At 44.9% G+C, this 16,175-nt stretch overlaps 1 protein-coding gene across 1 annotated transcript; it reads left to right on the forward strand.

The window, feature by feature from the left end:
* Window positions 1-1,743: 1,743 nt before the first annotated feature.
* Window positions 1,744-15,458, forward strand: LOC124018704 (gastrula zinc finger protein XlCGF42.1-like). The gene is made up of 3 exons (XM_046334057.1): window positions 1,744-1,793; window positions 1,995-2,172; window positions 14,934-15,458. The coding sequence occupies exons 1-3, from the start codon at window positions 1,791-1,793 to the stop codon at window positions 15,449-15,451; spliced, it is 699 nt and encodes a 232-aa protein (XP_046190013.1). The 5' UTR covers window positions 1,744-1,790; the 3' UTR covers window positions 15,452-15,458.
* Window positions 15,459-16,175: the final 717 nt, after the last annotated feature.

The following is a 16,175-nucleotide window of genomic DNA, read 5'->3' on the forward strand; positions in this document are numbered from 1 at the left end:
GTATCTAGTACTGAAAGCATAAGCTACAGCTAGCTAGCACTGCAGTGCATAACATGTGGTGAGTAGTTGACTAAAAGAGAGAAAAATACAATAGTTGAACAGTTTTTAACAAATACATTTCTTTAAAAATGAAGACAAAAGAGAGAGAGAGAGCTATATTTTGTTGTATTTTCTTCACTTTCACTTAGCCTCTACAACTACATCCAGAAAATGTATACCAATTATAGCACCACCCAAAAGGGCACTTTAGAGACTAGTAGGGCAAAGAGGCATGTTCTCTACACAGGGAGAACCCATCTGCCACTGCTTCATTTGGCTGCTCACTTCAATGGCCCATATACCACTGGGTGAGATAATGTTTCATTGTTTTTTGGGCAGATGCGTCTTGGTCGATTTAGCTCGGGAATATGCTACAATCGGCAATCTGTCTCCTTATCCTGTCTAATGGGCAGGTCAGCCCTGGAGGGGAGAATTGGCTGTAAGAAGTAAGAAAGAACATAGCGTCTGATTGTTTTTAAATGACTTCTTATGACATGGTTTGCCAGAATAAACGGATGTCGTGGAGATTTTTCCAATCTGCGTTACCCACTCCAGTCAGCAGATGGCGACGTGCGTCTTTCAGGTGATGCTTCTTGCGTGACGTATAATCTAGTGGACGGAACTGGAGGCTTCTTCAACAGCGACAAAAAGCTACTGACTCAACCAACGCGGTGGTTTCCTGGCGAACATAAAACCGAACACTTTAGACTATTCTTGTGTGTATTAATGTCAGTGTTATTTAAGAAGATTTATAGAAGTTATTTGCTTGTTAAATTAAATGCGCCAATTTGTTAAATTGAGAACGTTACTGCACTAGGATAATAGCTAATGCTAGCTAGCTAGCTAACATCCCGACCATGAGCTCACTAAGAAATATGGAGAAAGCGAAAGAAGCTCTAGGGCTGAACATCATCGTAAAAGAAGAAGAGGAAGAAGCTTTAAGAATAAAAAAGGAAGAAGAGACTGTCACATTAGAAGAAGAAGATGTGGATATTACAGTGAAAGAAGAAAAAGAACCTTTTGGAGTAAAAGACGAAGAGGAGATAGGTTTCTTAATCAAAAAGGAGGAAGATGCCATAACATTAAAAGAAGAAAATGTAGTGAAAGAAGAGAAAGAACCTCTTGGAGTAAAAGAGGAAGAGGAGGAAGACGTTTTGGGAGTGAAAGAGGAAGAGACAGAAGATCAGATTACCACCAGTGAGTACTGTCTTAAAAACAGGGGCACAAACTATGCAATTGTTGAACTAATGTGTGGTTTGAAAGGAGCATTCTACTGAAGTTCTACACTTGAATATGTTGTTCAGTACTGTAGGACATGTTTAAGGGGCAATCTGCCATTGATACATATACTTTGGGGGACTTTTAAATGTAAACATTTCTGGAGTTCTCCATGTGTTCTATTAGACTGCACTTCATCCAATAACACACCTTTAAAACTCTATAGGTGATTTCTACTTCAAGTTTCAAAGGGACACAAAATGCACTCATTTCGCTGAACGACCCTTTTACAATTACATCATAAACAATATTTTATAAAATGATGATGAAAGTGGACATTTGGGCCCTGTTTAGATATATTAATGCCTCTTGTAAGACTCTATGATTGCAATAGAAGATCATATGTTTACCATCTGTTTGATGTTCTCATTCAAACAGGAGAGAGACATGACTATCGTGGATCTTCTGGGGAGCCTCAACAACATCCTGATGCTGACGAGGCAGTGAAGAGTCTCTCCAGATCAGAACACCAGATGGTACAGCTTGGTCTGGTCTAGCATACAGCTTGGTCTGGTCTAGCATACAGCTTGGTCTGGTCTAGCATACAGCTTGGTCTGGTCTAGCATACAGCTTTCTCTCTCTGGGTCTGGGCTGGGTTTCTGTAAAGCATTTTATGTCAACAGTGGCATCAGCATCCATAATGATATGTGTCTGTGTCCCCTCTTTATGGTTACTAGGACAACGGTTGCCCTTCCACCCTCCCGGGGTCCATGTGTCGTGCCTCTCCTGGTAGCACCTTACTGCTGGGTATGAAGAGGTTGTCTGTGCTGCTGGTGGACTGCAGGAAAACAACGGGGCTGAGTGGAACTGTGAAAGGAGGAGAAGAGAAGAAAGGATCAGATTTGACTCATCAAAGTAAGTGCTGTAGTTTAGTTTGAACAAATACAATAGATCTGCCCACTGGTATCTGTTACCAGGACAACCAGCAGAGTTCTGTTCATTCTGGGATCGAACCCAGGTCTGTAGTGACACCTTAAGCACTGTGATGCAGTGCTATAGACCGCTGTGCCACTCAGGTGGCAGCTCCTTTGTTTGGCTGACGTTGAGGGACCGGTTGTTTAGCTGGCACCCCGCTCGTTCTCCTCAGGGGCTCCTCGGCTCTGAGCGGGACAAAATGTATTTTAGCTCATCTGGTAGTGCGTCATGGTTTCCGCGACGCAAATTTATTTTTTGTATTCTGTAACCGTTAGAAGCCTCGTATCCGACCCACTAAATAAGTCTTCAACATTTCTATGACTACTATCACATGGACAGACTGACTACTACCACATGGACAGACTGACTACTACCACTACTACCACATGGACAGACTGACTACTACCACTACTACCACATGGACAGACTAACTACTACCACATGGACAGACTGACTACTACCACTACTACCACATGGACAGACTGACTACTACCACATGGACAGACTGACTACTACCACATGGACAGACTGACTACTACCACATGGACAGACTGACTACTACCACATGGACAGACTGACTACTACCACATGGACAGACTGACTACTACCACATGGACAGACTGACTACTACCACGTGGACAGACTGACTACTACCACATGGACAGACTGACTACTACCACATGGACAGACTGACTACTACCACATGGACAGACTGACTACTACCACATGGACAGACTGACTACTACCACATGGACAGACTGACTACTACCACATGGACAGACTGACTACTACCACTACTACCACATGGACAGACTGACTACTACCACATGGACAGACTGACTACTATCACTACTACCACATGGACAGACTGACTACTACCACATGGACAGACTGACTACTATCACTACTACCACATGGACAGACTGACTACTATCACTACTACCACATGGACAGACTGACTACTACCACATGGACAGACTGACTACTACCACTACTACCACATGGACAGACTGACTACTACCACATGGACAGACTGACTACTATCACTACTACCACATGGACAGACTGACTACTACCACATGGACAGACTGACTACTACCACTACTACCACATGGACAGACTAACTACTACCACATGGACAGACTGACTACTACCACTACTACCACATGGACAGACTGACTACTACCACATGGACAGACTGACTACTACCACATGGACAGACTGACTACTACCACATGGACAGACTGACTACTACCACATGGACAGACTGACTACTACCACATGGACAGACTGACTACTACCACATGGACAGACTGACTACTACCACATGGACAGACTGACTACTACCACATGGACAGACTGACTACTACCACATGGACAGACTGACTACTACCACATGAACAGACTGACTACTACCACATGACAGACTGACTACTACCACATGGACAGACTGACTACTACCACATGGACAGACTGACTACTACCACATGGACAGACTGACTACTACCACATGGACAGACTACTACTATGGACAGACTGACTACTACAGACACTATGGACAGACTGACTACTACCACATGGACAGACTGACTACTACCACATGGACAGACTGACTACTACCACATGGACAGACTGACTACTATCACTACTACCACATGGACAGACTGACTACTACCACTACTACCACATGGACAGACTGACTACTACCACATGGACAGACTGACTACTATCACTACTACCACATGGACAGACTGACTACTACCACATGGACAGACTGACTACTACCACATGGACAGACTGACTACTACCACATGGATAGACTGACTACTATCACTACTACCACATGGACAGACTGACTACTACCACATGGACAGACTGACTACTACCACATGGACAGACTGACTACTACCACATGGACAGACTGACTACTACCACATGGACAGACTGACTACTATCACTACTACCACATGGACAGACTGACTACTACCACATGGACAGACTGACTACTACCACTACTACCACATGGACAGACTGACTACTACCACATGGACAGACTGACTACTACCACTACTACCACATGGACAGACTGACTACTACCACATGGACAGACTGACTACTACCACTACTACCACATGGACAGACTGACTACTACCACATGGACAGACTGACTACTACCACATGGACAGACTGACTACTACCACATGGACAGACTGACTACTATCACTACTACCACATGGACAGACTGACTACTACCACATGGACAGACTGACTACTACCACATGGACAGACTGACTACTACCACATGGACAGACTGACTACTACCACTACTACCACATGGACAGACTGACTACTACCACATGGACAGACTGACTACTACCACATGGACAGACTGACTACTACCACATGGACAGACTACTACTACTACCACATGGACAGACTGACTACTACCACATGGACAGACTGACTACTACCACATGGACAGACTGACTACTACCACATGGACAGACTGACTACTACCACATGGACAGACTGACTACTACCACATGGACAGACTGACTACTACCACTACTACCACATGGACAGACTGACTACTACCACTACTACCACATGGACAGACTGACTACTACCACATGGACAGACTGACTACTACCACTACTACCACATGGACAGACTGACTACTACCACATGGACAGACTGACTACTACCACATGGACAGACTGACTACCACATGGACAGACTGACTACTATCACTACTACCACATGGACAGACTGACTACTACCACATGGACAGACTGACTACTACCACTACTACCACATGGACAGACTGACTACTACCACATGGACAGACTGACTACTACCACATGGACAGACTGACTACTATCACTACTACCACATGGACAGACTGACTACTACCACATGGACAGACTGACTACTACCACATGGACAGACTGACTACTACCACATGGACAGACTGACTACTACCACATGGACAGACTACTACCACATGGACAGACTGACTACTACCACATGGACAGACTGACTACTACCACATGGACTGACTACTACACATGGACAGACTGACTACTACCACATGGACAGACTGACTACTACCACTACTACCACATGGACAGACTGACTACTACCACATGGACAGACTACTACCACATGGACAGACTGACTACTACCACTACTACCACATGGACAGACTGACTACTACCACATGGACAGACTGACTACTACCACTACTACCACATGGACAGACTGACTACTACCACATGGATAGACTGACTACTACCACTACTACCACATGGACAGACTGACTACTACCACATGGACAGACTGACTACTACCACATGGATAGACTGACTACTACCACTACTACCACATGGATAGACTGACTACTATCACTACTACCACATGGACAGACTGACTACTACCACATGGACAGACTGACTACTACCACATGGACAGACTGACTACTACCACATGAACAGACTGACTACTACCACATGGACAGACTGACTACTACCACATGGATAGACTGACTACTACCACTACTACCACATGGACAGACTGACTACTACCACATGGACAGACTGACTACTACCACATGGATAGACTGACTACTACCACTACTACCACATGAACAGACTGACTACTACCACATGGACAGACTGACTACTACCACATGGACAGACTGACTACGACTACCACATGGACAGATTGACTACTACCACTACTACCACATGGACAGACTGACTACTACCACATGGACAGACTGACTACTACCACATGGACAGACTGACTACCACTACTACCACATGGACAGACTGACTACTACCACATGGACATGACAGACTGACTAGACTACTACCACATGGACAGACTGACTACCACATGGACAGACTGACTACTACACATGGACAGACTGACTACTACCACTACTACTGGACAGACTGACTACTGGACAGACTGACTACTACCACATGGACAGACTGACTACTACCACATGGACAGACTGACTACTACCACTACTACCACATGGACAGACTGACTACTACCACATGGACAGACTGACTACTACCACTACTACCACATGGACAGACTGACTACTACCACATGGACAGACTGACTACTACCACTACTACCACATGGACAGACTGACTACTACCACATGGACAGACTGACTACTACCACATGGACAGACTGACTACTACCACATGGACAGACTGACTACTACCACATGGACAGACTGACTACTATCACTACTACTACACATGGACAGACTGACTACTACCACATGGACAGACTGACTACTACCACATGGACAGACTGACTACTACCACTACTACCACATGGACAGACTGACTACTATCACATGGACAGACTGACTACTATCACTACTACCACATGGACAGACTGACTACTACCACATGGACAGACTGACTACTACCACTACTACCACATGGACAGACTGACTACTACCACTACTACCACATGGACAGACTGACTACTACCACTACTACCACATGGACAGACTGACTGACTACTACCACATGGACAGACTGACTACTACCACATGGACAGACTGACTACTACCACTACTACCACATGGACAGACTGACTACTACCACATGGTCAGACTGACTACTACCCACATGGACAGACTGACTACTACCACATGGACATACTGACTACTACCACATGGACAGACTGACTACTACCACATGGACAGACTGACTACTACCACTACCACATGGACAGACTGACATGGACAGACCTACCACATACCACTACTACCACATGGACAGACTGACTACTACCACATGGACAGACTGACTACTACCACTACTACCACATGGACAGACTGACTACTACCACATGGACAGACTGACTACTACCACATGGACAGACTGACTACTACCACATGGACAGACTGACTACTACCACCACTACCACATGGACAGACTGACTACTACCACATGGACAGACTGACTACTACCACATGGACAGACTGACTACTACCACATGGACAGACTGACTACTACCACATGGACAGACTGACTACTACCACCACTACCACATGGACAGACTGACTACTACCACTACTACCACATGGACAGACTGACTACTACCACTACTACCACATGGACAGACTGACTACTACCACCACTACCACATGGACAGACTGACTACTACCACCACTACCACATGGACAGACTGACTACTACCACTACTACCACATGGACAGACTGACTACTACCACATGAACAGACTGACTACTACCACATGGACAGACTGACTACTACCACATGGATAGACTGACTACTACCACTACTACCACATGGACAGACTGACTACTACCACTACTACCACATGGACAGACTGACTACTACCACTACTACCACATGAACAGACTGACTACTACCACATGGACAGACTGACTACTACCACATGGACAGACTGACTACTACCACATGGACAGATTGACTACTACCACTACTACCACATGGACAGACTGACTACTACCACATGGACAGACTGACTACTACCACATGGACAGACTGACTACTACCACATGGACAGACTGACTACTATCACTACTACCACATGGACAGACTGACTACTACCACATGGACAGACTGACTACTACCACTACTACCACATGGACAGACTGACTACTACCACATGGACAGACTGACTACTACCACATGGACAGACTGACTACTATCACTACTACCACATGGACAGACTGACTACTACCACATGGACAGACTGACTACTACCACATGGACAGACTGACTACTACCACATGGACAGACTGACTACTACCACATGGACAGACTGACTACTACCACATGGACAGACTGACTACTACCACATGGACAGACTTACTACTACCACTACTACCACATGGACAGACTGACTACTATCACATGGACAGACTGACTACTATCACTACTACCACATGGACAGACTGACTACTACCACATGGACAGACTGACTACTACCACATGGACAGACTGACTACTACCACATGGACAGACTGACTACTACCACTACTACCACATGGACAGACTGACTACTACCACTACTACCACATGGACAGACTGACTACTACCACCACATGGACAGACTGACCTACACATGGACAGACTGACTACTACCACTACTGGACAGACTGACTACTACCACATGGACAGACTGACTGACTACTACCACATGGACAGACTGACTACTACCACATGGACAGACTGACTACTACCACTACTACCACATGGACAGACTGACTACTACCACATGGTCAGACTGACTACTACCACATGGACAGACTGACTACTACCACTACTACCACATGGACAGACTGACTACTACCACATGGACAGACTGACTACTACCACTACTACCACATGGACAGACTGACTACTACCACATGGACAGACTGACTACTACCACCACTACCACATGGACAGACTGACTACTACCACCACTACCACATGGACAGACTGACTACTACCACTACTACCACATGGACAGACTGACTACTACCACTACTACCACATGGACAGACTGACTACTACCACATGGACAGACTGACTACTACCACATGGACAGACTGACTACTACCACCACTACCACATGGACAGACTGACTACTACCACTACTACCACATGGACAGACTGACTACTACCACCACTACCACATGGACAGACTGACTACTACCACTACTACCACATGGACAGACTGACTACTACCACCACTACCACATGGACAGACTGACTACTACCACCACTACCACATGGACAGACTGACTACTACCACTACTACCACATGGACAGACTGACTACTACCACTACTACCACATGGACAGACTGACTACTACCACATGGACAGACTGACTACTACCACATGGACAGACTGACTACTACCACATGGACAGACTGACTACTACCACATGGACAGACTGACTACTACCACCACTACCACATGGACAGACTGACTACTACCACATGGACAGACTGACTACTACCACATGGACAGACTGACTACTACCACTACTACCACATGGACAGACTGACTACTACCACTACTACCACATGGACAGACTGACTACTACCACATGGACAGACTGACTACTATCACATGGACAGACTGACTACTACCACATGGACATACTGACTACTACCACATGGACATACTGACTACTACCACATGGACAGACTGACTACTACCACATGGACAGACTGACTACTACCACTACTACCACATGGACAGACTGACTACTACCACTACTACCACATGGACAGACTGACTACTACCACTACTACCACATGGACAGACTACTACCACATGGACAGACTGACTACTACCACATGGACAGACTGACTACTACCACATGGACAGACTGACTACTACCACATGGACAGACTGACTACTATCACTACTATCACATGGACAGACTGACTACTATCACTACTATCACATGGACAGACTGACTACTATCACTACTACCTCATGGACAGACTGACTACTACCACATGGACAGACTGACTACTATCACATGGGCAGACTGACTACTATCACATGGACAGACTGACTACTACCACATGGACAGACTGACTACTCAAATCAAAATCAAATCAAATGTATTTATATAGCCCTTCATACATCAGCTGATATCACAAAGTGCTGTACAGAAACCCAGCCTAAAACCCCAAACAGCAAGCAATGCAGGTGTAGAAGCACGTTGGCTAGGAAAAACTCCCTAGAAAGGACAAAACCTAGGAAGAAACCGAGAGAGGAACCAGGCTATGTGGGATGGCCAGTCCTCTTCTGGCTGTGCCGGGTGGAGATTATAACAGAACATGGCCAAGATGTTCAAATGTTCATAAATGACCAGCATGGTCGAATAATAATAAGGCAGAACAGTTGAAACTGGAGCAGCAGCACAGTCAGGTGGACTGGGGACAGCAAGGAGTCATCATGTCAGGTAGTCCTGGGGCATGGTCCTACGGCTCAGGTCAGTTGAAACTGGAGCAGCAGCATGGCCAGGTGGACTGGGGACAGCAAGGAGTCATCATGTCAGGTAGTCCTGGGGCATGGTCCTAGGGCTCAGGTCCTCCGAGAGAGAGAAAGAAAGGAGAGAATTAGAGAACGCACACTTAGATTCACACAGGACACCGAATAGGACAGGAGAAGTACTCCAGATATAACAAACTGACCCTAGCCCCCCGACACATAAACTACTGCAGCATAAATACTGGAGGCTGAGACAGGAGGGGTCAGGAGACACTGTGGCCCCATCCGAGGACACCCCTGGACAGGGCCAAACAGGAAGGATATAACCCCACCCACTTTGCCAAAGCACAGCCCCCACACCACTAGAGGGATATCTTCAACCACCAACTTACCATCCTGAGACAAGGCTGAGTATAGCCCACAAAGATCTCCGCCACGGCACAACCCAAGGGGGGCCAACCCAGACAGGATGACCACAACAGTGAATCAACCCACTCAGGTGACGCACCCCCTCCAGGGACAGCATGAGAGAGCCCCAGTAAGCCAGTGACTCAGCCCCTGTAACAGGGTAGAGGCAGAGAATCCCAGTGGAAAGAGGGGAACCGGCCAGGCAGAGACGGCAAGGGCGGTTCGTTGCTCCAGAGCCTTTCCGTTCACCCTCCCACTCCTGGGCCAGACTACACTCAATCATATGACCCACTGAAGAGATGAGTCTTCAGTAAAGACTTAAAGGATGAGACCGAGTTTGAGTCTCTGACATGGGTAGGCAGACCGTTCCATAAAAATGGAGCTCTATAGGAGAGAAAGCCCTGCCTCCCGCTGTTTGCTTAGAAATTCTAGGGACAATTAGGAGGCCTCGTCTTCTGACCATAGCGTACGTGTAGGTATGTACGGCAGGACCAAATCAGAGAGATAGGTAGGAGCAAGCCCATGTAATGCTTTGTAGGTTAGCAGTAAAACCTTGAAATCAGCCCTTGCTTTGACAGGAAGCCAGTGTAGAGAGGCTAGCACTGGAGTAATATGATCAAATTTGTTGGTTCTAGTCAGGATTCTAGCAGCCGTATTTAGCACTAACTGAAGTTTATTTAGTGCTTTATCCGGGTAGCCGGAAAGTAGAGCATTGCAGTAGTCTAACCTAGAAGTGACAAAAGCATGGATTAATATTTCTGCATCATTTTTGGACAGAAAGTTTCTGATTTTTTTGCAATGTTACGTAGATGGAAAAAAGCTGTCCTTGAAATGGTCTTGATATGTTCTTCAAAAGAGAGATCAGGGTCCAGAGTAACGCCGAGGTCCTTCACAGTTTTATTTGAGACGACTGTACAACCATTAAGATTATTTGTCAGATTCAACAGAAGATCTCTTTGTTTCTTGGGACCTAGAACAAGCATCTCTGTTTTGTCCGAGTTTAATAGTAGAAAGTTTGCAGCCATCCACTTCCTTATGTCTGAAACACATGCTTCTAGCGAGGGCAATTTTGGGGCTTCACCATGTTTCATTGAAGTGTACAGCTGTGTGTCATCCGCATAGCAGTGAAAGTTAACATTATGTTTTCGAATAACATCCCCAAGAGGTAAAATATATAGTGAAAACAATAGTGGTCCTAAAACGGAACCTTGAGGAACACCAAAATTTACAGTTGATTTGTCAGAGGACAAACCATTCACAGAGACAAACTGATATCTTTCCGACAGATAAGATCTAAACCAGGCCAGAACATGTCCGTGTAGACCAATTTGGGTTTCCAATCTCTCCAAAAGAATGTGGTGATCGATGGTATCAAAAGCAGCACTAAGGTCTAGGAGCACGAGGACAGATGCAGAGCCTCGGTCCGATGCCATTAAAATGTCATTTTCCACCTTCACAAGTGCCGTCTCAGTGCTATGATGGGGTCTAAAACCAGACTGAAGCATTTTGTATACATTGTTTGTCTTCAGGAAGGCAGTGAGTTGCTGCGCAACAGCCTTCTCTAACATTTTTGGGAGGAATGGAAGATTCGATATAGGCCGATAGTTTTTATATTTTCTGGGTCAAGGTTTGGCTTTTTCAAGAGAGGCTTTATTACTGCCACTTTTAGTGAGTTTGGTACACATCCAGTGGATAGAGAGCCGTTTATTATGTTCAACATAGGAGGGCCAAGCACAGGAAGCAGCTCTTTCAGTAGTTTAGTTGGAATAGGGTCCAGTATGCAGCTTGAAGGTTTAGAGGCCATGATTATTTTCATCATTGTGTCAAGAGATATAGTACTAAAACAATTGAGCGTCTCTCTTGATCCTAGGTCCTGGCAGAGTTGTGCAGACTCAGGACAACTGAGGTTTGGAGAATACGCAGGTTTAAAGCGGAGTCCGTACTTTCTAATAATCATAATCTTTTCCTCAAAGAAGTTCATGAATTTATCACTGCTAAAGTGAAAGTCAGGGGAATGCTTAGTTAGCTTTGTCCTGGCAGAGTTCTGCTATCTGAGCAGCTAACCGATCGCTGCAGCTGTAAGTCCATCGGTATATAGCCCACCCAATTGACCTACCTCATCCCCATACTGTTTATATTTTATTTACTTTTCTGCTCTTTTGCACACCAGTATCTCTACCTGCACATGTTCATCTGATCAGTTCTCACTCCAGTGTTAATCTGCTAAATTGTAATTATTTGCCTACCTCCTCATGCCTTTTGCACACAATGTATATAGATATAATAATAGTACTTCCTGTTTGTTCTCTTTGTTTGGTGGATAGGCTTTCAATGGAAAAACAGCCTTTCAAAATAATAGTACTTCCTGTTTGTTCTCTTTGTTTGGTGGATAGGCTTTCAATGGAAAAACAGCCTTTCAAAATAATAGTACTTCCTGTTTGTTCTCTTTGTTTGGTGGATAGGCTTTCAATGGAAAAACAGCCTTTCAAAATAATAGTACTTCCTGGTTGTTCTCTTTGTTTGGTGGATAGGCTTTCAATGGAAAAACAGCCTTTCAAAATAATAGTACTTCCTGGTTGGATTTTCCTCGTTTTCACCTGCCATATCCATTCTGTTATACTCGCAGACATTATTTTACGTTTTGGAAACTTTAGTTTTCTACCCAAATCTACCAATTACATTTAAGTCATTTAGCAGACGCTCTTATCCAGAGCGACTTACAAATTGGTGCATTCATGTATCTCCTATCTTCTAGGCCTGAGTAGCAGGCAGTTTACTTTGGGTTACGCTTTTAATGCAAAATTCCGAATGCTGCCCCCTATCATATATGCCATTTAGCAGACGCTTTTATCCAAAGCGACTTACAGTCATGTGTGCATACATTCTACGTATGGGTGGTCGTGGGGATCGAACCCACTACCCTGGCGTTACAAGCGCCATGCTCTACCAACTGAGCTACAGAAGGACCACCTATCCTAGTGAAGTTAATTATGTGAATGTCAATGCATACTTCCATTGGGTGGGCTTATAAAAATATCATTTTTTATTCTACTGGGGAAGTTTTTATCCTTATAGGCTGTGAGAACAATTAAACTTAAAATGTAGGTGTTTGAAAATTACAATGAAGTGCTTGAAAGGATCAGATTTAACTCATCACAGTAAGTGCTGTAGTTTAGTTTGAACAAATAATATAGATCTGCCCTCTGGTAGCTGTAGCCTAGTGGTTAGAGCGTTGGACTAGTAACCGGAAGGTTGTGAGTTCAAACCCCTGAGCTGACAAGGTACAAATCTGTCGTTCTGTGGGTTAACAGGCAGTTAACCCACTGTTCCCAGGCCGTCATTGAAAATAAGAATGTGTTCTTAACTGACTTGCCTGCTTAAATAAAGGTAAAATAAAAATAAATAAATAAAATCTGTTACCAGGACAACCAGCAGAGTTCTGTTAGTTCTGGGATCGAACTCGGGTCTGTAGTGACACCTTGAATTTGCCAATGTCTGTAAGAACCCTGTATAGGCTACTTGCTCAGCCAGCAAATGAACGATGAAAATCACCTGAAATTATTATTACATCGTTAAATTTCAGTCTGCCCCTGGTAAATGTACCTTAATGTTGAACCCTGTGTGTGTGTGAGCACTGTGTGTGCGGTGCGCGTTGGTCCTATATGTCTACCACTTCGTGTAGCCCGTTAGCGATGCTAATGTCTTCAGGTAGACTGAAAGACAATTTGAAGGTAACCATAAAGGAGCCTACCTGCCAGAATCGTGATTATTTGCATCAATCCGGTGACTATTTTGTTTGAAAAAACTCCCATTGCAACACACGCATTACAGACAGACTGGTGGCACTTCAATTAAAGGGTAACTACACACAAAAAAGAATCAAATTTTTTTCCCAGATCTCAAAAATGGCACTGTTGTGGTTGTCTCACCTAGCTACCTTAAGATGGATCCACTAACTGAGGGAAACTGTATTTACTATCACTGTTGTGGTTGTCTCACCTAGCTACCTTAAGATGGATGCACGAACAAGTTGCTCTGAATAGTGACCATACTATTCCCTTAAAGCCACACAGTGCAAAATACATGGGTCATGTGAACAATGGAGCACATGCATCACATGCTAAGAGACAATGGTGCACATGCATCACATGCTAAGAGCACTTGACTGTAAGTCTCTCTGGATAAGAGGGTCTGATAAATGACTAAAATGACAAATGAATGCTGAGATTTCATTCAGGTCTCCCTGTTTTAACCACTCTGTTTGTCTTTGGCAGAAGAGAGACCCGACTCGGAGGAACCAGAGACGTCTGAACCAGCGAGACGACACCACTGTTCCCAGTGTGGAAAGAGTTATACCCGTTTATGGAGCCTGAAAAACCACAAGAGAACACATGCAGAGAGGAAGTCTTACAACTGTTCCCAGTGTGCAAAGAGTTTTAACCATTTAGGGAATCTTAAAAACCACAAGAGAACACATGCAGAGAGGAAGTCTTACAACTGCTCTCAGTGTGCAAAGAGTTTTACTCATTTATGTAACCTAAAATCGCACGAGAGACGACACACAGGAGATAAGCCTTACCAATGCTCTCAGTGTGGTAAGAGATTTATTGAGTCAACAGAACTGAAAGTTCATAAGAGAATACACACAGGGGAAAAACCATTCCAATGCTCTCAGTGTGTAAAGACATTTTCCCGACCAGGGGACCTGAAATCTCATGAGAGAATACACACAGGGAAAAGCCGTACCACTGTTCCCATTGTGAAAAGAGTTTCGGCTGGTCAGGGACACTGAAAGAGCATGAGAGAATGCACACAGGAGAAAAGCCATTCCAATGCTCACAGTGTGGAAAGGGTTTTAGCCAGTTACGGTACCTGAAAACGCACGAGATGATTCACACAGGAGAGAAGCCTTTCCAGTGCACTCAGTGTGGAAAGAGTTTTATCCTGTTAGTAAACCTGAAATCACATGAGAGAATACACACAGGGGAAAAGCCATACCATTGTTCCCATTGTGAAAAGAGTTTCAGCTGGTCAGGGACACTGAAAGAGCATGAGAGGACACACACAGGAGAAAAGCCATTCCAATGCTCTCAATGTGGAAAGGGTTTTACCCAGTCAGGGAGCCTGAAAATGCATGAGAGAATGCATACAGGGGAAAAGCCTTCCATTGCTCCCAATGTGGAAAGAGTTTTACCCAATTAAGGAGCCTGAAAAGTCATGTGGTGACACACAAAGGAGGGTAGCCTCACCTCTGCTCCCAGTGTGGAAAGAGTTTTACCCAATTAAGGAGCCTGAAAAGTCATGTGGTGACACACAAAGGAGGGTAGCCTCACCTCTGCTCCCAATGTGGAAAGGGTTTTACCCAATTAAGGAGCCTGAAAAGTCATGTGGTGACACACAAAGGAGGGTAGCCTCACCTCTGCTCCCAGTGTGGAAAGAGTTTTACCCAATTAAGGAGCCTGAAAAGTCATGTGGTGACACACAAAGGAGGGTAGCCTCACCTCTGCTCCCAATGT

Source organism: Oncorhynchus gorbuscha, unplaced genomic scaffold (genome assembly GCF_021184085.1).
Source record: "Oncorhynchus gorbuscha isolate QuinsamMale2020 ecotype Even-year unplaced genomic scaffold, OgorEven_v1.0 Un_scaffold_564, whole genome shotgun sequence".
Classification (NCBI taxonomy): Eukaryota; Metazoa; Chordata; class Actinopteri; order Salmoniformes; family Salmonidae; genus Oncorhynchus; species Oncorhynchus gorbuscha.